Source organism: Pelophylax lessonae, assembly GCF_965119305.1.
Source record: "Pelophylax lessonae genome assembly, chromosome: 13".
In the NCBI taxonomy this organism is placed as follows: domain Eukaryota; kingdom Metazoa; phylum Chordata; class Amphibia; order Anura; family Ranidae; genus Pelophylax; species Pelophylax lessonae.
The window spans coordinates 162,709,036-162,734,598 of NC_138780.1; the positions used below are offsets into that span (position 1 = coordinate 162,709,036).

At 39.7% G+C, this 25,563-nt stretch overlaps 1 protein-coding gene across 2 annotated transcripts in view; it reads right to left on the bottom strand.

The window, feature by feature from the left end:
- The window catches only part of MDGA2 (MAM domain containing glycosylphosphatidylinositol anchor 2), a 1,055,744-nt gene that overhangs the window by 6,790 nt on the left and 1,023,391 nt on the right, over nt 1-25,563 (bottom strand). For both annotated transcript variants that reach the window (XM_082275762.1, XM_082275761.1), the window contains exon 15: nt 884-1,014. In XM_082275762.1, coding sequence (XP_082131888.1) covers nt 884-1,014 — 131 coding nt within the window. The remainder of the gene's footprint in view (nt 1-883; nt 1,015-25,563) is intronic.

Sequence of the window (25,563 nt, forward strand, 5' to 3'; positions counted from 1 at the left end):
AGTCTATGCACATATACAGATGCACATTTAACTAACAGTGCCTTACTTTTTATTTATTTCACTTTTTTATGTGTTCACCACATTTAAAGGGGCAGCAGTTTTAAAAAGTTTTTTTAGCCTAGTTGGGTATTAGGCGCCTTCATACAATTTACACTGTGTAACTTTAACTGACAATTGCACACTCTGTACCCAAATAAAATGTATGTCCTTTTTTTGTCCACAGATAGAGCTTTCGTTTGGTGATATTTGATCACCTCTGTGGTTTTTATTTTGTGTGCTATAAACAAAAAAGACTGACAATTTTGAAAAAAAAAATACAACAATATTTTTTACTTTCTACTCTAAAACATATCAGATTAAAAAATATAAAATATCTAATTTCTTCATCAATTTAAGCCAATATGTATTCTGCTACATATTCTTAGTAAAAAAAAAATCCCAATAATCGTAAATTGATTGGTTTGCACAAAAGTTATGGCATCTACAAGCTATGGGATATATTTATGGAATTCTTATTTATTTTAGTGGGACTGCAATATTGCGTTGGACAAATCAGACACCTAACTGACACTTTTGACATTTTTTTGGGAACCAGTGATCAGTGCTAAAAATATGCACTGTCACTATACTAAAGACTTGCCAGAAAGGGGTTAACATCAGGGGCGATCAAGGGGTTAACTGTGTGCCTAGCTAATGTTTCAGTGTAGTGGGGGAGGTGCTTTTACTAGTGGAATTAGTAAGTGGTTATTTTTTTTTGCATGACTTATTTTATTTAGGGAATGATCATCAATGAAAAGTGACTTTTCCGAGTTAGCAGCAAATACTCTGGTTAAAAAAAAAGTACAAGAACAAAGACAACAAACTCAAATGTTTTTTTACTTACCTGAAATGAAGCTGTCGGATGTATAGTTAGACGGGCTTGATGCCACTGTTCCCCTTTATTCCCGATGGCTGACCAGATAGGGATTTCAGTGGTAGTTTGTCCTTTTAATCGAAGGAATATATTCAAACTCCCTAAGCAAAATTACAAAAAAAGTTTAGTTTTCATAACCTGTCAACATATATTGTCATTATAATACAATTTTGTATTGATCTACGAATAAAGCAATATGTTAAGAAGGAAAAGAACCAGATGAACCAAATACTTTCTCTATCATCAACAATTAAACAATTAACATGATTTGCACAGGACCAGTGGAGATCCACTGATCTTTGTAGCAGTCTGACTTAATTAAATCCTATTAACTACAGATAATACAAAGCATGATGCTACAGTAGATGTCTGAAGCCTGACTTTTTAATTTTTACTGAACCACCTGAGTCGTTAAAGAGAACCTACAGTCTGGTGAAACCAGTAGGTCTCGAAGGGGATGGATAGGTAATTATGAAGATGTTGGGGTACTTTAGAAGGCTGAAAAGTAGGTTAAGTCACTTGGGATGAACACAAGAAACCATACTGAAAGCAGTGCTTTTTAGAATATCACTATCTCTTCCAGAGTACCGAGTAGAGACTTGAACTCCACTTGCTCCAAGCAACACCCTAGCAGAGGAGAGTATTAACCATGTTACTAAAGTAGCAGCTGATAAGCTTTTTTACTAAATATTGTGCAGGTAGGCAAGAGAAATGTAAAAAGACTATAGATATACTGTATATTTATGTTATCCTTTTATACAGACATTTTATATGCCATAGACTCAGAGGCCGTGTCTATGTTAGGGACAATCTAATGTCCTTACCATAGGCACACTCCAGAGTGGAAGCAGATTACCTGCTAGTACATTTTTTACTGTGGACAACACTGGAGAACAGAAAAGAAACATACACAGAGAAAAAGCATATAAATCTCCATGTAGATAGCGTGAACTGAGCGCAGGATACCAGGACTGCTGTCACAATGCCAACCAATACACCTACGTAATGCCTGTACTCGCATGATTATGAATACTCTTATAAGCTGGTCTTCAGGAAAACAAGCTGCAATGGAAAAGAGTATATCTGTAGATAAAAGCTAGGCTACAATTATAAGTGGGCTTAATGCTTCTATAGTTTGGATCACATTTTCTGAAGATGTCTTTGGATATATTAGACAACTACTTGAATTGTGTGACAATCAAGCATTTCTTTGGCTATGAATTATCACAGATTATATCTGCTAAGACAAAAAGCTGTTGTTTCATACAACATATTGAGTGAGTGCTGTATATTCCTTTGTGTACAGGCTTTAAAAATGATATAGTTATTCATCAATTACAGCTTATCATATTCTAACCAACACCAGAGATAAATTGTTTAATAAAGACTGTTTGCATTGGACAGGTTTGGAGCCAGATTAGTGTAGTCCTCTGTAGACATTAAAATAATTAGACTGTCTGAATTCCTTGTGCCAGGTTACAAATGTGCCTTAAATTTACTGCGGTCATCTATTGGTTTGTGGGACATTTCTGTGGATATGGTTGAAAGCAGGATCCCTGGCTCCTTATGTCTGTTGGCTTCTAAACTGGACTGACTCTGTCCACCCTTGTGGGTATCAGTGCAAAGGTTGAACAAATTGGCTTGATGTACATCCATTGCCAGACATGTTTTAAACTTTTTAGAATAAATCTGACCATTCAATCTTGTAGGAAAAAAGCTTATGGTTGTTGCTCAGTGGGTGTGCTAGGGGCTGCTTGGGTGTGCTAAAGCACTCACAAGATTAAATCAAGCATCCCTACAGCACCTGTGTGCTAGCAGTCAGGCTTGGCTGTGACACCAAACCTGATGCTAAGCATTTTGGCACACTGCCTGAAATTATACTGCTTTGCTCCTCCATTTTGTGGGGTGATCTCTTGCCTAACAGATATATTATAGTTCTGGTGGCAGTGTGGGAGAGAGGCAGCTTTGTTTATTTCTATTAAATGAATACTGCGGGGGGGGGGGGGGGGTTGTTTTATTGCTGGTACAGGCATAGCTGGGGATGTCAATAGTGCTGGGAGTTATTTCTGGAAGGTTTTTGCAAGGGGGTTAATTTTGCTGGTGGATTTTAATCCTGGGGGGTTGTTATTGCTGAGAGTTGTAATTGCTGGTGGGTTATTACTGCTGAGGGATGTTTTGCTGGGAGTCGCTATTACTGAGATAGGTATAGCTGGGGATGTCAGAAGTGCTGGCAGTTGTTATTGCTGAGGGGTTGTTGCTGTGTAGGGAAGATGGGGGGCATTGTTGGAGGTTATTCTAGCTGGGGAATTCATTTTGATGGGGGTTTATATTGTTGCTGAGCATTGGTGAGAGTTATTATTGCTGGGAGTTGTTATTGCTAGGGGGTAGGGGGTAATCTTGCTGGAATAGGGGGGGGGGGTTAATCCTGGGGCATTATTGCTTGCCCTAACATTTGCTAGAGGGGTTTTATTGCTGGGGGGGATTACTGCTGGTAGTTGTAATTTGTGAGGGATGTTTTGCTGGGAGTTCGTATTTCTGCTACAGGTAAAGCTGGGGCTATTAATAGTGCTGGAATCTGTAAGTGCCTGGGCTGTTATTGTCTAAGGGAGGGGGGGTGATATTTTTGCTGGGGATTTTAATACTTGGGGGGTTTATTGATGTTGGGGGGCTGTGGAGGGTTTTTTTGGGGAGATTTTAATGCTGTTATTATTGGGTTATTATTGATGGTGGTTATCATTGTTGTGATGTTGTTTTAGTATGCCCTGACACTTGCTGGGGATTGTTATTGATGGGGATTATTGGTTGGCCTGACACTTGCTTGAGGTTACTGCTCTCACTGACAGCAACATCGGTGCAGATTTTACTCCCACAGTCTCTTTGGTGCACCGCCAGGCTCTATTTTGTTTAAATCATAGCAAAGCACAGGGTAAAAGGTGACACACTACAAGCCATAAAACAACCACATTATTTGCTCCACTCACTTTTTACACCTACCTGCAAGAATGCGGTGTGCTATGTCTCTCTTCTTAATCCCTTTAAGGTGGCATACGCTGCACACCACATTTTTCCTTTCAATCCCTTCAAGGTGTTGCTCATAATTCTTTTTAAAAGGTGGCAACTATGGTTATTTTAAACCCACTGACACCAATTATAGAAATTATTTTTGTACTAGCTGACTATTAATGTAAGGGAGGGGCATTATACAGCTGAAAACAGCACTCTATATGCTTCAATTTGCTTAAAAGGAGCTATGGTATGTATTCTTATTACACTGTGTAACTTTGCATCTTTAGTTTTCTAAGAATTTCCCCTTATGGTATGTCTGCTCTAATTATGAAATTCAGGGTTGGGGACTTAGCTCCCCCACTCATACTACTAGCACAGCACCAGCAAAAAATGTATTGCCTGAAGCTGCCCCTATTGATTGATTACACATGCATAAGTTAATACAGTCATCATAGATCAAAATTCCATTCCTTTCTTTCAGTATCTAAGCTGATTCTGATGGAGGGAGCAGTCAGTCGCTTTTAATGCATGGTCTAATTGTTGGTACTTCCAGTATTAAATAGGTAAATTTACTAAGTAATAGGACTATGATGTAAAAACAATCTTTGCAGAGAAAACTAAATATGCTACCATTCCTGAGCCCTACTTCTACAAAACAAAAACAGCACATCCTTTGACTAAATATAAAAAAATAATACAATACACGTATACAAATCACCAGTAAAAAATGGTTCATCTTCATGCCCAAAGTAGCAATGATCAAGTCTTTCTGATGGGCAGACTCCATTTTCTTTTAGCGTAGATAAAGAAGAGAGTTGATAAACAAGCAACTTGATGCTGGATAGTGTAAGGGCCCCCAGAAAGTGGGTTATTAGAGGTTGCAAAAAAGAAAAAAATGACAGGCTGAAGCACACTGACCACTTCTATCAGCTCTCCCCATTGCCACAATGAGCGTCTGGAGCCTGGCATGGATGTGATTTGCTTCAGTCTCAGTTTTAGATTCCATAGAAACATAGAAAAGTGACAGCAGAAAAAGACAGTAGACCATCGAGTCTGCCCATTTTTTTTTTCCTTAACTTTATTGTCTGAGTATAGATCTATGTTTGCCCTAATGTTTAAAGCCATTTACTGTTGACTTCAACAAAGCTTAGGACAAACACAGATCTAAACTCAGACAATAAGGTTTGGCAGAGCATTATCCTGGTGAACATGTTCATTTTGCATTGTAGTTTTTGGCATAGGCAATTTTAACCACTTCTGGACCGAGCCCATTTCTGACACAAATTGTTTACAAGTTAAAATCAAGCTAGAAAATTACTTAGAACCCCCAAAAATTTTATATATATATTTTTAGCAAAGACTCTGGAGAATAAAATTGAGGTCATTGCAATATTTTTTTGTCATGCGGTATTTGCGCAGCGGTCTTTCAGACGCCATTTAAAAAAAAAAAAAAATTTCACTGCATTTAAAAAAAAAAAAAAAACTAAACCGCAAAGTTAGCCCATTTTTTATTGTATATTGTGAAAGATGATGTCACATCGAGTAAACAGATACCTAACATGTTACGGTTTAAAATTGCACACACCCACGGAATGGCGACAAACTTAAGGTCAATAAAAATCTCCATAGGCAATGCTTTAAAAAATTTTAACGGTTACCAGTTTAAAGTTACATAGTAGTTATTTTATTTACACTATTGCGCTCACTCTGGCGATAGCAGAGATACCTCACATGGGTGGTTTGAACTGTGCTTTCATTCTTTCGTGCATGAGCTCACGGCCACTGAGGCGCTTTAAACTTTTTTTTTCCTATTTATTTTATTAAATTTTTTTATTTTAGCACAGGTTTTACAAAAAAAAAAGATCACTTTTATTGTTGTCACAAGCAATGTAAACATCCTGTTTGTCATCCTGAGACCATAGATAATAGATGCGAGTAGCTGTCAGACATTGTTGCATACACATGCACTGGAACTCTTAAGCGTCATTGCTGTCTGGCTGGCCACTAGACATGTAGCGCCATTTTAAAAGCTCCTGAGCTCTGGATATTTTAATTAACTTCTACCTTCCAACAAAGCCGAAAATACACCACCCTGAGCTCTCCTGCTATCCCCTAAGATTTGTAAACTCCTTCACCATGGGGACATATGAGCAGGCTTTACAGTGTCCGCAATAAAAAGATCCCTTCAGTTTATCAGTCCTGTTTGCTGAGTGCTGGACAGAGAAAGTGGATGCGGTTATTGATTCCTTTAACCTAATGCAAATTTAGCTTGTTCATGAGAGTGAATAAGCACATAGTTTTGGTGAGTGGCCATTTCTGCAATATCCCTGGCATTTTGGTGGTGGATTGTGGGGTGACCCCTTCCTTTATCACACTGATCAAGACTCCAGAACTGAAAACGCACATCATTATTATTATTATTGTTATTTACTTCTAGCTGAAGGACTGTGGGACTTTTGAGTTGGATATTAGTTATTTTATCATCCTGAGGTTCACACTTTCATTCATGCTGTGTTTGGGGTGATTAATAATTACCATCATTGCGCTACTGTGATTTGTATGTTGATAGTTTTACCCTTCAAGATCAAATTTCTGGTTTATAATGTAAACATCCCTTGTGACAGCAATAGGCAGTGAAAGGTATCCTTTATGGAGGGATCGGGGGTCTAAAAGTCCCTTGACCCCAACCGCCGGCTCTAAAGAATGGTACCGGGGTGATGCCTCTAGCTGCAGGCATTACCCCAGTACAACCACTTCTTGCAGCCGACGTAGGGCTACGCCGATTCGTGGGAAGTGGCTAAGGGGTCGTCATCAGAAACATTTTGTTAGGGTTTTATCAAATTCCCCTCTCTATCTATAGGAAAATATATAGGTGTTGGGAATAGTCCAGACCAAATTGTTTTTCACGTAATTACCAGTTCTGGAAGTACAACAGGAAATGAGAGAATGTCTGCTTTAAGTAACCGGAACAGATGTTCCGTTTGGAATGTAGGGATATAGAGAATAATGAAAACCAAACTGATGTTATAACCTTTCCCTACTCTGGCTAAAGCTAGAAAAAAATACTTTTGTTAAAAACATACCTAAAAGATGATATATGTTGAGGCTTGGCAAGATATATTTGGCAAAATCAGATTTGTCCAATCTCAATTAACTTAAAGTATAACTAAAGGCAAAACTTTTTTTTTTAGATTTGGATAGAAGTTAGATGGATTAGAACTCCTGTCAAGTTTTTTTTTCTATCTTTGCCCCTGTTAAGGAGAGTTCCCCTCTCTATTTGTCACAATTACTATTATCATTGAAAGTAATTACTATTATCATTAAAAGTAAAATAAAATCCCACATCTTGGATTGTCCCCCAAAAAGTAATAGAGGGGAGATCTTCTAATGGGGACACTAGTTTTGGTGACCTGAGGGTCCCCAAGAGATTCCCTTAATTTGCAGGGATTTTCTCTCACTTTCTGTTTGGCTGTGGTACAGAAAGTGAAGGAAAATCTCCACAATGGGACAAAGATGGCAAAAATAAACTTTACAGGGGTCATAACCCTATCTTACTCTATTCAAAATTAAAAAAAATAAAGTTTTGCCTATAGTTCTACTTTAGCTTGCAAACTCTGTTTGACTTTACACACAGGACAGGAATATTCTAAATAAATTAGAATATATCTGAATATGATTGCATAGGTTTGTAGCAGTACTCTAGGTCCTTCATCCCTTTGCCCTTTTTAAAACATCTTTCTATTTTCTGTCAAATTTTGTATAAAAGGACATATCAAAGACCAGCCATCCTATTAGCATTTGACAGACCTTTAATGGAGAGCTTAAGAAACTTTTTTTCATAATGACCTTTAGGAAAAACAATATGGACAGAAAAGCGTCTCTGCCTAATGATCCAAATGTACTGGCTGGATACTGTATGCAAAGCAAGAATCTTTCTGAAATAGTGCCTGCTACACAGAAAAAATAGCAGGCGTTTCAAAATCAATGCACTTGTGAATAAAGCTGATTCAAAAGAACAAGACTTTTTCCCAGAACTGCGACAAGAATCTGCTAGCCTTACTCATTAACACATCTATTGGGAAGGCAAAGAGCAAGATAACAATACCAGATAGGCAATGACATTGTTCCTTTTCAACTTCTCTTTTATAACCCAAGTTTAGATAATGCTTTGGAAGTTTACTTTCATATTAAAATCACTTTATTATCATAAAGTAGCTGTGTCAACTGCTAAAAATGTCTTATGTAATATAGGAACTTCTTTCTATGTGTTTGCTGTGCACACGCATGGCATCTGTACATGCAGTATGTGGGTGTTACAGAGTTTACTATTTATGCACACAGAGTTATAGAGGAAAAAGTGGCACAATGGATTAAACTAACTACTCTGACACAAGTATAAAGCCCATCTCTGACCCAAAAGCATTTTTTATTATTATTTTATTATTTTTAAAATTTTGTATAGAGTGAGAGTCTTTTTATTGCTGTCTTTGTCCCATTATCGGTCTCTGTGACATATCCCACCCATCAAGACATAAACACAAAAAAGAGACATTCCCTTAACGAAAAAACCTTTTTCCCTCTTCCCACCCTACTAAATATATATATATACACACACACACACACAGTATATAAATATATTTGATTGTATTGTTGTCTGGCCTTTGCACCCATCAGTGATTCATTTCACAAATAGTATTACATCTTCATTGTGATGTATGGTGAATGTCTGGCAAATTTAGTAAGACAAAGTCTAGATTTGCCTGCTTTACATAAAATATGCCTGAAAGATTTTTGTGACTAATTTATGTTAAAAATACATTTTAGGAAAAATTACAGTAAACAAGAGGTGCATGTGCAGAGCCCGGCATGACAGTAGTGTCATGGTGAAGCTCCCCACTCTTGGGAGACACAAGCGGGCTTACATCCACACCTGGCCCCCACCTATAATAGCATTTGCAGCCACTACCTATGTAATGGTGCTTGCTGCCCTCTGCAACAGAGCAAAGCCTAAAACCAATAAAAAAGCCCTTGCCAAAGCCTTCTCAAAAATGAAGGCTAAACATGCTCTGCAACAACCTTCAGCTTCTCAGAACAGCAGAGTTGAGGAGGACAATACAGCATTGGGTCCCTGGTCATACCCCGCACAGCATCACCTGCTCAAGAGTTTTAAAAGTAATCCAGCTGAAGGCACTGAAAACAACATCAGCCGATTTAGAGACCAGGGCAGATGATCTTGAGGTAACAGTCCATATGCATGTGCAGGATTTAGATGCTCTTAGGGAGTAAAATAAGGCCCTGATATACTGCTTAGATGATGTTAAAAATCGCTCCAGGAGGTTAAACATCAGAGCTAGAGGTGTACCTGAGTCAGTATTGGACTTATAATCAACTGTTCTCACTTTCTTCCAAGAACTGATTCTCCATTGCTGTCTCATTGAGCTTGACCAGGTACATTTACTCACAGACAGCCAGATGGCCCATCTTGCCATGCGATAACAAAACTCCATTTCTATCGTATTAAAGAGCAACTCATTACTGCTGCCAGAGAAAAGTCCACGCTGGAGTTCCAGAGGTACAACAACCAATTATATGTGGACTTGGCAACGACTGCTTACCAATGCCAAACCAAGAGCCAAGAGATTGCAAGTCCTGACCATGATGCCATCATGCCAAATACAGATGGGGTTTACTGTTTGCTATTCATTTTGGCTACCCAGGGAAGCAATACACCTGTTACTCATCAACATCAACAACATCTAGAAGAGTTACACAGCTTTTTGCCCCTGACCGTGTTACTGAAGCTCCTTCAACCAGACCGGACCCAAGAAGTTAACCTTCTCCATATCACCCGCTACCGCAATGAGATCACAGAATCAAAACCGTAAAAAAAAAAAAAATCTTGGTAGTCACAACACCGAGAACAACAACAATTATCTTCATCAAATGTCCCAACTAACTGAAGTTTTGAGGACAATGTGACTTGTCATCTAGGTCGTTTTAGTCCCAGATAAATAACTTCTTTGATTGCTTATGGTTGTTCCCTACTCAGCAAACCTTTGATAAATGCTAGCTGGACACTTTTCTTCCTTTTTTGTATGTTCTGGCTTATGGGGCTAAATGTTTAGTTAATTCATGTTGCTGTTATTGCTTGTATGTTCTTTCTCTATCTTGATGGAGTATGATTTGATTCTATGGGCTGCAGTGCTTTTTATATCTCTGAAATCCATCTGCTGGTTATCTAACCTAAAGCATAGCTTTTTAAATCTCCGAACAGTTAAGGTTGTGCTTAGGAGAAATATAGCTATTGCCAGCTATTCATATTTTTATCTGCTGAGGCATTCCTTTATGGGTCTTTAGTTATGCTGGTTGATCGGATTCTGGGCTTGCAGGAGTATTTCCCACATAGAAAAGCTCAGTGCAGCCCTAGCAGACCGGGTAAACTGTCATGGAAAATTATTATTGATGTTTGTTTCTGCTCACACTTTTGCTGCATAGAGCCCACAAATATGTCATCCTCATGTATCTCCTTTATTTGGGTATTCAAAAGGCATTTGATATCTTACCCTGGTCCTATTTACATTATATTTTGCCCCCAACTTCATAAAATGTCCCTTGAAGTAGATCCAATGTCATTCACAATAAACGCCGACTGCCAACCAGAAACAAACAAAATAAGAGTTCTGCACCCAACAAAGGCTCCCACCATTTGACAGTTCTTAAATAACTAAGGGTGTCCTGGGACAATTACGTCACAAGGGGGCATCACCTGGTGACATCATCAGGACAGTTTGAGGGCAAAGGCTGGCATTTATCGTGATGTTGGATCTACTCCAGGGACATCTTTTTTTTTTTTTTATAATACAGTACTTGTCAAAAATTGTTGTGGTTTTATTTACTTTTTACACTTTTTGGTGAATGAGTAAAAAGTACTCATTCACATGGGGAGCCAGAATCTGGGGGCCCCCTTGTTAAAGTGGGATTCCAGATTCCGATAAGTTCCCCCCCCCCTGTACCCCCACAATCAACAGTCCAGGGTTGTGAGGAAGAGGCCTTGTCCTCATCAACATGGGAACAAGGTGCTTCGGGGGATGACCCCTACCCCAAAGCACCCCCCCCATGTTGAGGGCATGTTGCCTGGTATGGTTCAGGAGGGGGCGTGTTTGTTTTCCCCCTTTATCCTGGCCTGCTAGGCTGCATAACATCCAAAAGTAGGGCCGCACTCAAGGCATGTGTTGAAATCAATAAAATCCTTTATTCCTCATAGACAAATTCACACAGACAGTGCATGACAGACATGTCAGGTTGACGCGTTTCACGATATAGATAATCGCTTACTCATACTGGTTATGAGTAAGCGATTATCTATATTGTGAAACGCGTCAACCTGACATGTCTGTCATGCACTGTCTGTGTGAATTTGTCTATGAGGAATAAAGGATTTTATTGATTTCAACACCTGCCTTGAGTGCGGTCCTACTTTTGGATCCTCTACTACTTTGGATGACGGATCTGACCTGCACCAGGCTCAACAACTACACATGAGCGGCTTTTCTTTGTTTGATTGCTCGGCTGCATGCTCGGATAAGGGTCTGGTATGGTTTTTTTTTTTCAGATTTTTTAACTACCAGCAATTGTTTTGTTTACATTCAGCTGTCTTTGGATGTACTTGATCTGATCAGCTCACACCCAACGCAACTGACCTCTTTTTCGCCCTAAAGTCACCTTCACCCAACACCAAAAAATGTTAATTGTTCCTGTTCAATCACCAGCTTCCTGTGTGTATAGTGTTCTAATGCCCAAGTGCACTCCATGGCATAAATAGTAGCATGAGACAAGTGCTTATTAATCAAACACACAGCACTATAGCTCTTTAACGGGCTACTTATAAAGCTCTGACAAAGAAAGAGTTATTCAAATATCAGAGTGCAGTATGATCCAGTGTGGATCAGGGGATTATGTTGTATATTGATGCAGTAATCAATCTTTGACAGACTTCTTTATAAACTGTTATGTGTGTGGGTGACTTTAGAAAGATTTTTTTTTTTTTTTTTTATCTTTCAAGATTATAATGGCAAGATTGCTCTGTGGTAACCTGTGTCCCTGGGGAGCTCTATTCTGTTTGGTAAAGTCTCTGTATAGCTGTTCTTCCTACAGGAAGCAGAGTGAGCCTGTTTTTTCTTTTTTTTACCTTATAGCAGCTTTTGAGTTTGATCCCCCTGTGTGATTACAGAATCTAGTTCTTTGCTCAAGGTCTGAGAGAAAGGCTCAAAGAGGTTAACCAGCAGACCCGGTGAGCTGTTTATTAGCTGCCCTGAATGAGGCCTTAGGATCACCAAGGAGCACATCTGTATTCACTAGGCCACTACTGTGCAATCATTTTAAAGCAAAGATTTTAAGCGATAGACAGGCACTGCATAGTTTTGCCACTGACCTGAGGCACCGGGATCTGTGAACAACAATACATACAATATATTGCCATTATGGATACTCATAGTGTTCTGCATTTCCATTGATTGTATTTAGGACCTTACTACAGAATTTACAGAAAATCCCTGGAAATGTGGATTCTGGTTGGTCAAGACACAAGATGATGCTAAAATTCTGGTTTGAAGATAAAATATCAGTGTCCCCTCTTCACAGCAATACCGTTTAGACTGCAAACACAGAAAATTATGGGGACTTGTACAAAGGTGCACCGAAATTTTGGCAACCAAAATTTTTGGCCGAAAATGGGTCATATATGCTGAAAATTAATGGCCGCCACAGCAGCAGCTTTCACTTTAACTTATATGGTGAGTGGCCGGCTCCCAAGACGCGCCGTCTGTACCCCCTCACCCGCCCTGTGCTAGACTGATTGCTAGAATCGCCAGCCGCCTGGTGTCTAGAAACCAGTGACTCACAGTCCAGAGAGGAAAGCGAGGCTGAGAAGAGGACCCAGCATGCAGAGCGGAGGAGGATCTTCTTCTTCCTCCTCCATGCCTATTATTGACTCTCTGGCTCCACCCACCTCCTCCCTCCGTCTTCTACTGTATGGCCACTGCGGATAGGAAGGACAGGAGCAGAACCAGAGTCAGCCTGCTATCTGTGGGGAGCAGTGAGTGACAACATATTATGTGTTATGATGTGCATCATTGTTTCCCTATACTTAGCTACCCCCTGGCACTATACCTGTATAATACAGGGGGGGCAAGTGTATAGTGCCAGGAGCATCTATTTACAGGCTGTATACAGTCAAAGTAAAGTTATTGGGTCCCTGAGGTCCCATAGGTCCCTTGTGGAAAAAAAGTAGTTTTCGGCCAAGGGCATCCTGAATTTTCGGTTTCTGTTTTTCGGCCCAGTATTTTCATTTCAGGGCATGTCTACAAAACATTTATAAATATCAAATATCCCTGTTATCCTTGATACTCTTCCAGTATCAAAGATTAATATAACTCAATGCAGCACTCTCCCCCACCATAAAAAGTATACCTCTACTGATAATAAATGTAAAACATACAGGGCTATGGGACTTGTTAAAGTATAAAAATCATACACTCACACATAGGATGAACTAGATGGAACTAGAATGTGCTTTTCTATCCTTATAATCTATGTAACATGCAATATAGTTCACAATAAAAAAAACATAACGTTCTCCATAAACCACAATGAATAATACATTAATACAAGAATCACACCCTATTTTTCTGTATTCAAATCCAAAAAGTCCATTGATGAAAGTGAACAAATCGTGAAATAGTCTCCACTCTGTGCCAAAAACACACTTTTTCAATGTGCTTTTCTAATCCATCACTTTAATTAGTTTCCCTTTTCCACACAGAAAACTCTGCAAATGATCCCCGAAGCTTGGAGATCTTATTTCCTTTCTAAACTTGCCAATTCAACTCTGAGAAATGACTGAGGGATGGAATGAAATCAAGAAGACTTTCCAGCTTTGGGGGACTTAAACTACCAAAGAGGTAAAATACTTTTATCAGCAATTTTATTATCAGATGAAAAGTTTATCAGTATGTTTCTGACCATGAAGATATTAAGCCTGGAAACACATTTGCTACATAATAATATCAACTGAGTGGTAAATTAAAATGAAAGCTATGAAAAGACCACTTAAATCAGTTTCTGAGAAACACTACCCATTCTGACTCATCTGAGTGGCTCGAGAAAGAATTTCTCAGAATTGAAGACCCTGATATCTGCTTATTTACTAAAACTTTAGTTTGGAGGAGGACCTTTTAAAAGGAAAAAAAAAATGCTTTAAACAGATCTAAACATAGCCTAAGGGAGTGCCTTCAATCACTGTTCTCACCAACTGAGACTTCTGAATAGGCTTTCTGCATCAGTGCTTCTGCCTGTGATGCAATAGCAATAAAATTGTCCTGCATGTTTCCAACAGGAAAGAACAATACCAAGGTGGCATAATAGGACAGACTTTTTTACATTTACTATTTTTCCACTTTATTATGCTGTTTGTATATTGGATCATCTCTCAGGGTAAAAGTGTTGTCAGGAAAGATCAGTCAAAAAATTGCTTCTCTTACTGGTATGGCAATGGAGCTACATTGTAGGGAGGACTAGTAAGGCTTTCCGCAACTGCAAGGTATTGCAAAATAAAGAAATACATATAAATGTATATATATAGTGTTATAAAAAATGCCAATAGCTTCAATAATTCCCCGTGGTCTTTTAGGAACACAGCTGCATACAAGGTCCTTGTGAGATTGAAGTGACAGCCCCTTGTTCAGCGTGAATCAAGTGGCACAGTGAAAATGGATATACCTGCAATATTGTGTAGTACATATCAAGAGGTTAATCTGATCACCAGAATGACACGGTGTGTCTGTATTGCTCCGTGCTAATAAAAATGGTTAAAGGCTCTTTTTTTACCGCACAGCTTTTCTTTGTACCAGGAATTAGTTATGAGCTAAAGCTAAATGAACCACTTAAAGAGGAAGTAACTCCCCCCCCCCCCCCCAAAAAAAAAAAATGAAAAAAAGAAAAAACCTGTAAGACAAAGGCCTAATGAGCTAGTATGCAACGCATACTAGCTTATTATTAAATACTTACCTTAGAACGAAGCCCCCGCAGTGCCGCCCGCTCAGCGGGTGATGTGTTCGGCTGTCCTGCTTCCTGGTACGCGTCCTCCGGCCATCTGATTGGTTAGAGGCACGATTACATCGCTCCAGCGCATTCACGGCACAGGGCTCTGAAGGAACGGCACGGCTGGCATGAGTAAATATCTCCTAAACGGTGCAAGTTTAGGGGATATTTACAGTACCTATAGGTACAAGTTCCAAGAGAGGGTTTACAACCTCTTTAACCGGTTGCCGACCACCGCAAGTACATATACTGTGGCGGTCAGCCCCGGCCAGGCAAAGTGACGTATCGGTACATCACTAGCCTGTCACTAGCTTGTGAGCCCCGGCTCGTTCCCTAACAAGTCAGTGCGTGTGACCGGCAGACCCGATGTCCGCTGGTCACTCGCGATCGTTCGCCGTGAAGGGAGAAAGGCAGGCGGCTAATGTAAACAAAGCCGCCTGTCATTCTCCCCTGTGTAAAAATGGAGATCACACGGTTCTACTATGTAGGACCATTGATCGCTGTTCTTACACCAGTAGTCATGTCCAATCACAGTTAGAAACACGCCCCTAGGGACATACTTAACCCCTCCTTCCCCAATAAAGTTAACCCCTTCCCTGCCAGTGTCATTTTTACAGTAACAGTGCATATTTATAGCATTGATTACTGTAGTAATGTCACTGGTACCCCCAAAAGTGTCAAAAATGTCAGTCAAGGGTCCGATCTGTCCACCGCAATGTCGCAGTCCCGCAAAAAAAAAACACGCCATTACTCGTTAAAAAAAAAAAAAACAACAAAAATGACAAAAATCTTTCCCTTAGTTAGTAAACACAATAACTTTTGCGCAAACCAATCAAAATACGCTTATTGTGATTTTTTTTACCAAAGATATGTAGCAGAAAATAAATTGGCCAAAAATGTTAAAAAATTTAGATTTTTACATTTTTTTTGGGGAATTTCATATAAAAAAAATGTGAAAATATTGTTATTTTTGCAAAATTGTCACTCTTTTTTTGTTTATAGCGCATGATCAAAAAATCGCACAGGTGATCAAATACCACCAAAAGAAAGCTCTGTTTGTGGGAAAAAAAGGACGTCAAATTTGTTTAGGTACAGCGTTGCACGACTGCGCAATTGTCTGTTAAAGTCACGCAGTGCTTAATCGCAAAATAGGCCCTGGTCAGGAAGGGGGTAAAATCTTCCGGGGCTTAAGTGGTTAAGGACCAAAAGGTTTTCCCCTATTAATGACCAGGCCATTTTTTGCGATATGGCACTGCGTTACTTTTACTGACAATTGCTACGCTGTACCCAAATAAAATGGATGTCCTTTCTTCCCACAAATAGAGCTTTCTTTTGGTGGTATTTGATCACCTCTGCAATTTTTATTGTTTGCGCTATAAACAAAAGAAGAGGGACAATTCTGAAAAAAAAAACAATATGTTTTACTTTCTGCTATAAAACATTCCCAATAAAAAAAATCCCAATAAGTGTATACTGATTGGTTTGCGCAAAAGTTATAGCATTTACAAACTAGGGGAAAGATTTGTCATTTATTTATTTATTTATTTTACTAGTAATGGCGGCGATCAGCGATTTTTAGCCTGACTGCGACATTGCAGTGGATAGATCAGACACCTAAATGACATTTTTGAAACTTTTGGGGGTACCAGTGACATTACTACAGTAATCAAGGCTAAAAATATACACGGTTACGGTACTAATGACATTAGCAGGGAAGGAGTTAACACCAGGGGTGCTCAAAGGGTTAAATGTGTCCCTAGGGGGTGCTTTCTAACTGTGTGGGTGATGGGCTCACTGGATGAACACAGACACCTGTGTTCCAAAATAGGAGGAACACAAGATTCCCGTGTTCATCACTGACAGAACAGCGGTCTGCCATTTGTCTCCGCTGGGAGCCATTGTGTGTGCCCGGCGGACATCGCATGCCCACACTAGCTGCTACACGAAGTGACGTACATGTACATCATTTCGTGTAACAGAGCTGACCTGCGGCAGTTTAACTATGGCGGCTGATCAGCAAGTGGTAAAAAGCCATTGCTAACAGCCATGGTGAGCAGTAACCCGAATCAACCAAGTTTCACCTTTGTCAGTTCCGACAATTCAGACCAATGAAACACAATTTAGGATGGTGATGTGCTACTACACTTTCTTAGTTCTTCTTTCCTTTATTAAGTTTGGGTCTTGATCCTAATTCTATTGCTCTGTAGCATGGATTTTAGCTGTCATTTTTTTAATTTTCACTTTCTACATCCGAATTACAAGGGACACTGCCAGGCAAAAGAGATATTCTTTTCGTCTGCCTTGGGCAAACAAAGGCCTATGCTTGTGTGATTTAAAGAACAGAGCATTCACTTCAACAACCAGCCAAATAGGACCTGCATGTGACCACGTCTCTTCCTCAGTGCGTCATGGGTAAGAGGTTCTGAATTAGAATAAAAAAATAAAGAAAGCCTCCTTGGGCTTCAAGTTTTAGGCATATTGATCATGGGTGGTGGGCATAGACACAAAAATTATTTTTACAGACTTTCAAAGAAGTAATTTCTTGTTAAATTCAGACGTCTTAAGTCTCTGTCAGTGGAAAAGTGGTTGTTCAAAGTAGATTATAATATTATGTATGATTTGACATATGATTTACGTAGGATTTTTTTCCTCTTTATTGATGGTGACTGCATATTAGATTTAGAATTCAGGAGCCACTTCTGTTTTGCATTGTAAACAAATCAAGATTCTCAAAAGAAATAATAAAAAAAAAAAAAAATAGACGGCACTAGAAAATTGTAAATTGACTTTTTGAGGACTTTTGCACTATATTTGTTTTCTTAGATCCCATGAGAAATTTAAAAATTTTGTTTAAAAATGTAAACTTGTGTGATCAGCCTTGACTATTTTTTGTTAATAAAGCTATATTTATATTAAGATATCACATTATCTTAAAAAATATATTATGATTTATGACTTTCATACCATAATTGACCTTCTGTCATATATTATTTGCTGATGTCAATATTGGTGTGCTTATAATTATGTTAATAAAATAGAAAAAATAGGCAGTCAGGGTTTTAACACCTTTACTCTAATGTATGGCAGTCATGTGACTGCTTCCTCTACGAAATTAAATGAAACCTACAAAACAATTATTTATGGTGCCTGCAACATTTCACTGTATCACCTACAATTGAGAAGAAGAATGGGAAAGCGAGGTGTAATTATTTTCAAGCCCACCCATTCTCTGCTTGATTTTCCTAAAGGATACTGTAACTACTTATATACTTATTAAATATTTACAATTGAAATGAACAAATGTTAGCTGTTGTATTGTTCTAACTATAATTAATAATGTGTATTTTTTTTAACTATTATTCTTTATTTTGTAAAGAGGAGAGAGAGAACATTTTGATCACATTGAGAAGCGATTATTCATCGCAATAACAAGTTGTAGAGTCACATAAGCATAACAGTGAGCTGTTAGTGTAAGCAATAGACATATCATTGGTTAAGAATAAAAAACATAAGCAACGATCTAAGAAGTAAACTGGTTAGGATCAATATTACAATATTATGAGGTACATGTTAGATTTGTTGTGTTGTCGAGAGGGGGTTGAAGTAGGTATCAGGGTCTGGAGTGTACAACTAGAGAAGGAGCAGAACTGAAGAGATGATGATTTTGGGGGGAGGAAAGCTGACCATTGCCCAAAACTTAGAGGGCTGTACTTTTATGGTTGGCGATTCATGCTGCCCAATTTTTATAGAAAGATCAAGTAGTCAGATTGGCTTTAGCAAAGAAGAATTCCAGTTTTAAGTGATTGTTCAGCAGTCTGATGGTGTCTGAGATTGTAGGGGAGTGTGGTGATATCCATTGTTTCGCCAAGGCTAGGCGGGCGGCTATCAGAATATGGGTTGCCAGAACTTTGGAGTGTCCGGGCCAAGTCGGGACTGATAGACCCAGAAGAAGATCCAGAGGGGTCAAAGAGAGGGAGATGTTGCATAAAGTGGAGATGAAGGAAGATATGTCTTGCCAATATATTTTGATGATAGGACAGTCCCACCAAATGTGGCGTAGAGTTCGTGCCATGTTGCATCCTTTTCAACACAGTGGTGATGTTGTGGGGTATATAGCGGCAAGCCTGGATGGGATAAAGTACCATTTATGGAATAGCTTTTGCAGGGATTCCCAATGGGAGATGCAGTGCAACATGTGCAAAGGTAGGGTTTAGAGCTTGATCCTAAAGTTTGGTCAAAGGTTGACTGCTTGTAAGAGTGGACCAAAATTGTGGGAGTCCTTTGTTAACTTGGAGTGTGGCTGACCACACATGTACTGCTGCGGTAATGGTGCCTAGGTGTTGGTATTGCAGCTTGAAGTTGAGCAGGGCAGCTGTGAGGAGTTGTTTTGGGTCTGTGTTGAGTGTTGTGGACTCATTTTGTTTCCAGGTTTTGTTGGAGTTAGGTGACCACCATTTTCTGAGTTGGTCTAGGACTACTGCTCTGTAGTATGCTTGAATATTGGGAGCTCTCATTCCTCCATGAGAGACAGGGGTGAGGAGAATGGATTTCTTTAGCCTCGGTATCTTGTGTTGCCAGATAAATGTGTTAATTAGTAGGAAGGTTAGAGTAATAGTACAAAACATATATAATATGTGAGGAAGCAGGTACATTTTCGTTTGGGCGCTTCTACCTGCCCAGAAAACAGGAGAGGGGTTCTTTAGATAAACGGGTCAGCTTTTCTACTAGGTCATCAAAGTTACTTCTTAATAATGTTTGGCTCGGAAAAGTTGGGTGGGTTCCCAAGTATGGTAGAGAAAAACTGGAGGACCACATACTGTAAAGGGGGTTTCTGCTGATATAGATTGTGTAGTGTGTAAGTCAATGCCCAGGTTTAACATGATGGATTTTGTGTGGTTTATTTTGTAGAGGGAAACTGAACTGAAACATTCTAGAAGCTGCTGGACGGCCCTTAGTGATGTTTTGGGATTGGTTAGGGTGATGATAACATCGTCAACATATAGGCCAATTTTAGGTTTTCTATTCCCTATTGTGATACCAGATATTGATGATGTTGCTCTAATAGACTGTGCAAGGGGTTCCATGACCATGGCAAAGATCAAGGGGGAGGAGTGGACAACCTTGTCTTGTGCCATTGGTGATTGTAAAGGGATCCTATATTAGGCCCGAGGTCCACACTCGTGCACTTGGGGAGGAGTAGAGATTTAAAATGGCAGTGAAAAATGTTCGAGAGTCCAAATTTACAGAGTACAGTTTCCATATAGGTCTAGTGGACCTCATTGAATGCCTTCTCTGCATCCAATGAAAGGAAAAGAGAAGGCGTTTGAATGTGCTCCACAGATTGTATAAGATCAGTGAGGCCTCTAGTGCCGTCAGACGTTTGTCTACTCTGTACGAATCCCACTTGGTCTGGGTGAGTGGTTTGTGGGATGATTGAAGAGAGGCGTTGTGCTAAGAGCTTTGCATACAGTTTGGTGTCTGTGTTTCAAAGTGATATTGGACAGTAGTTAGCAGGGTTGTCAGGGGCTTTTACAGATTTTGGTAGTGTAACTACTAAGGCTTCCAAGGATTCTTTGGGGATTTTACCTGTGGAGGCATAGTGGTTGAGGGTATAACCTAAATGTGGGGTGATCAGGTCTGAGAAGCATTTTAATATTCATTGGGGGAAGACGTCTGGGCCAGGGGCTTTGTGTAGTGGGAGTAGTTTTATGGCCTTATGGATTTTCATGGGGGAGAAAGGTGCCAACAGGGATTTTATTTGGGCAGAAGAGATGGAGAGAAGGTGGATAGATGAGAGGAAGTCTGCAATGTCTTCACTTTTAGAAGAAGCTAGTGGGTCTGTATCTTTGAGATTATAGAGTTTGACATAGAATGCACTAAGCTCATTTGCAATATCTAGTGGGTTGTTTAAGGGTTTACCATGGGAATTTGTTAGGAACTTGAAGTTTTTGTTAGAGAGTTGTCTTTTTATTTGCTTGGCCAGAAATACTCCTGGTTTGTTGGCTGAGGTATAGAATTGAAGTTTAGGTAGCTTTATTAGTAATCAAACTTTTTATGCAGGTGTTACGCTAAGTTGGCATCTGAGTTTTTTTCAATTCTAGTGATTAATTAGTGGTTGGACCTTGTTAATTATTTGTTACAGGTCTCGTATTTGTTTTAGTAAGGCTTCTGTGGTGAGTGAGTGGAGGTTTTTTTTCATAGCTAATTTTATGAATAGACCCCTTAAAAAAGCTTTGTGCACATTCCAGATTACAGAGTGATCATCAATTGAGTGCGAGTTAAGTTTGAAGTAGGTCTCAATCTCAGATCGAATCTTGGCTTCATGTGAGGGGTTGGTTAGAAGGGAGGAATTTAGTCTCCACACAGTGTGTCTTGGGGTTTGTTTATGATTTAATGGAGACTGGCACGTGATTGGACGAAGTGATCATGCCAATACATGCTTCTGTATCCAAGAAGAAGATTGTTGAGAGTGGGAATAGAAGGTGTAGTCCTGTTCCTCATCGTGTAAGCACCTCCAGGGATCATATAGGTCTTCATTTTTTGGTAGTGAGGATAGGGTGGAGGGCCTTCGTTTTTGATGGGTTGGAGGTGTCAAGATTGGTATCAATAATGTCATTAAAGTCCCCATAAAATATAACCAGATCAGCTTTGTATGGTGCCAACTTAGAGAGCAGATTTGAGTAGAACTTTTTTGGGCTGTATTGGGCGCATAAAGACTGACTAAAGTGAGGCGTTGGTTCTCAATTGTCACGGAGAGTATTAGGTATCTGCCATCTTCATCAGACTCACAGTAATGAAGTGTAAACAATACTGAGGTGCTAATAGCGATCATGACCCCTTTCTTTTTAGTGGGGGCGTTAGCGAAAATACAATGTGGGTATCTCTTGTGTGAACGTGTTGGGGCTTTGGTTTTATCAAAATGTGTCTCTTGGCACAGAGGACATCTAAGTTGAAGTAGGGCCTCCTTCCAAAGAATGTTCTGTTTGAAGGGGGAGTTCAGGACTTTAGAGTTTAAAGAGGTGATTGTGAAGGCCATAATGAGGAGTGTTACTTGGAGTTGTGGGCGAGGGGAACGAGACCACACCTTTAGACACTTGTCAAGTAAATACAGTAAAAAATATCAAGCCAGTTTATAAAATATAAAGTTAGTACAGATGTGCGATATGTCACTATACAGTTGAATTAGAAGAAAAGAAAGCAGGACTGGTGTAGCTCAATAAGAATTAAATTACAATTTACGCTAGAAATAGTAATATCAACAATTTGGAATGAAGGATTTAGTGTGCTCAGCACACTGTAACCTGAGGGAATGGATTCAACAGATGTTTTCTCGCCCATGCTGGATCTAATGTATGCCTGGGATCAGTGGCAGTAGTAGCTGTTAGCCTCTGTCTTTATTGGGTGTCGAGCGGCGGGTATTGGTTGGGAGTTTTCACGTCCCACCCACTACATTGGGAGGGAGAGGTAGCAACCCCCCAATTGGTCAGCTTTTTATATCCATCTTTCGGTGTGAGAATGGGTATCGATTGTTGCTGTTAGGTGACCATCAATTCAGTGGGGAAACCCCACTTGTAGGTGATTTTTGCATTCCTGAAGAATGGAAGTGATAGGTATGAAAGCTCTACGCATTTTTATTGTGGCTGGAGAAGAGGTCACTGAAGAGTAGGATGTTGGTAGGGGCTTGGTTGCTTTGGCGGCATGGATAATTTGCTCTTTTACATTAAAAAAGTGTAACTGTGCCAAGACATCTCCTGGGACATCAGCGGGGAGATGAGCAGGTTTAGCAATTCTGTGGGCCCGGTCAATAGTAAGACTGCGTGCGTCTAAGCGGGGAAGTTGTTGCGAGAACAGTTCATTTGCTTAACTTGATTCTGGGATGCCCCTGAATTTAATATTGTTTCCCCTAGAGCGTTCTTTTAGGTCAGCCAATTTCATTTAAATGCAATGTATTTCTTCTGCATGGTGATCACGTATCTCTAATAATTTGTTGTGTGCTTTGGCATGGTCATACATATTTACCTCCAGTGCATCAGCTCTTTCTTCTAAACAAACAACGCTGTCATGTGCCAGTCTCTTACCTCTGTCAGCCAATTGTGTTGAGGGGGTCTCTGGTGATGGCAGTGTGTCCAAGTCCTTCCTAGTGATTGTGGCAGAGGAATCTATGCGGGGAGCTGTTATGTCCCCTCAGGCCGAGAACTGGAGGATGTGCCACGGCTGTTCCCAGAGCCGGCGCCATTTTGGGCTGAGTGCATGGCTGCTGTGCTGAAATAATTGGTGAGGCGGCGGGGAACTGGCAGCTTATTCAGCCAACTGGACATGCCCAGGGTAATCCTCTGCCCTTACCCGCTCAGGGATGGTTGGATTGTGGGTAGGGCTGTTGTTGGTGGTTGCCGGGGATCTGGGCAATAGAGCGGAGCTCTGGCCTCAAGCCTCCATCTTAGTCCATGGCAGGCCATGCCTCCGTATAATGTGTATTTTTTAAATCAATTAATATTTAACATTTTTTTTTTTTTTTGTAGATATTAAAGTGATTGTAAAGTCTCATTTTTTCCCCTATAAAAATAGCAAACGTGTTATACTTACTTGCTCTGTTGCAGTGGATTTGCACAGAGATCCTCCTCTTCTCGGGTCCCTTTTCTGTAAAGCTGGCCCCTCGCTCCTGTTCAGTGCCCCCACAGAAAACCGCTTGCTATGGGGGCACTCGAGCCGAGTCACAGCTCCCTCTGTCCATTTAGACAGGGATTCCCCTGATTGGCTAGCTGACTTTGATTGACAGCAGTGGCAGGAGGGAGAATCTTGGATGGCTGAGACACTCGTGGACATGGCTAGACAACAAGGGACCTCAGGTAAGTGTTATAGGGGCTGCTGCACACAGAAGGCTTTTTATCTTAATGCATAGAATGCATTAAGATAAAAAAAACCTTCTGGCTTTTCAACTCCTTTAAATTTTGCTAATGTAATATAAAATCTACAAAAAAAAAATTGATTATTTTTTAAAGTTACCTTTTCTGGGCAGAGATGGAAAGGCCAATCTTAGATGCATCTGCCCCACAGAAAATATCACTTAATAAATCAAGATTTAAATCTGACAGCCATAGAATGGCATCCAGATGTTTTTTCTCATCCAAATTGCATAACATAAAAGAAAAAAAAATACTGACAAATGCAGCACGGGCAAACAAATATCAAATCTGAAACGCTAAACTGTTGATCATCTATAAAATCTCAGGAACAAACATATTGACAAGCCGCAGACAGAGAATTTTACTGAATTTAAATCTTTGTTTCACCGATTCAGGTGTGAAGAGATCGATCAGGAAAAGAGATGGATGAGAATTGATCAGGAGTTCTCTGCGCAACAAGAGACTGATTACAAATACACAGAGACAGTAAACAGGATTAATGGCTGCTCTCTAGGTGTCTTATTATGGCTGAAGATGCGTTTTCCTGTCTGCGTGTGCTTTGTTTTGAAGGAATCTGAGAAAACTTTTGAACAAATTAAATGTATGTTTCTTCTAATAATTATGGCACTACCAAACAGTGAAAGCTACCAAATATAATGTGTGTTTATACCACAAAAAATGGAATACATGTTTAGACAGAACAGCTGCTGCAAATGGCAATTTGTGTTAGTTATGTTTCTTGTATTACTTTTGTCTGCACTGATTACATAATGATTAGTGGATACTTTTCTTACCAGTGGTCCAGTGCAGTGGTGTGCGCGTAGGGTGTGCTGAGTGTGCCTGGGCACAACCTAATCACCCCATGCGCATTAACATTATCGCTCTGTGTGCCAGTGGGAACATGGCCGGCAGAGAGATGTAGACACACACGTGTTTTTGAGTTTTAGGGTGCACTTCCTTAATGCAATAGGTTGTGCACACCTATGGTCTAGTGCGACCTATGGTCTCACCTCCTCCTACCTCTAATGGAGGACTCCAGTTTGAAGGAAATCAGATTGGCATTGTTTAACCCACGGTTTCTCAACCTTTTTCAGTCAAGGCACGCTTTAAAATTATAGGCAATCTCCAGGCACCCTTTAACCCTTTCGCTGCCAGGCCCTGTGCTCCAGTTTTAAACCCAGCTGGCCAGGCCATTTTTGCAATTTTTCCATTGCTTTTTTATTTTTCACTTACAGCTTTCAGAGTTTATAAAAGACCCCCAAAACCATATATGTTCTGAAAGCACATGACTAGTAGAATAAAAAAAAAGGCGCTACTGATTTTTAGGGCCTCATAATATTTGCGCAAAAGTTTCTCAAAACAATATTTTTGATGAAAATACACAAAAATCATTATTAGCAGATACAAACACAGCAAATTTTACAAAATTACTACTAAATATAAAAGTTTAACATGTATTGAGGTAATAAATAACAAATATTTGTAAAATTTAAATTATGCCTTTTTACAAAATGGTGAAAATCGAACGTACACAAAAACTGTAAATAACCAAATTCCTCTAAAAATCCGGAGGTTTTTTTCATTTTTCACTTACAGCTTTCAACCATATATTTTATGAAAGCACATGACCAGTAGAATAAAAAG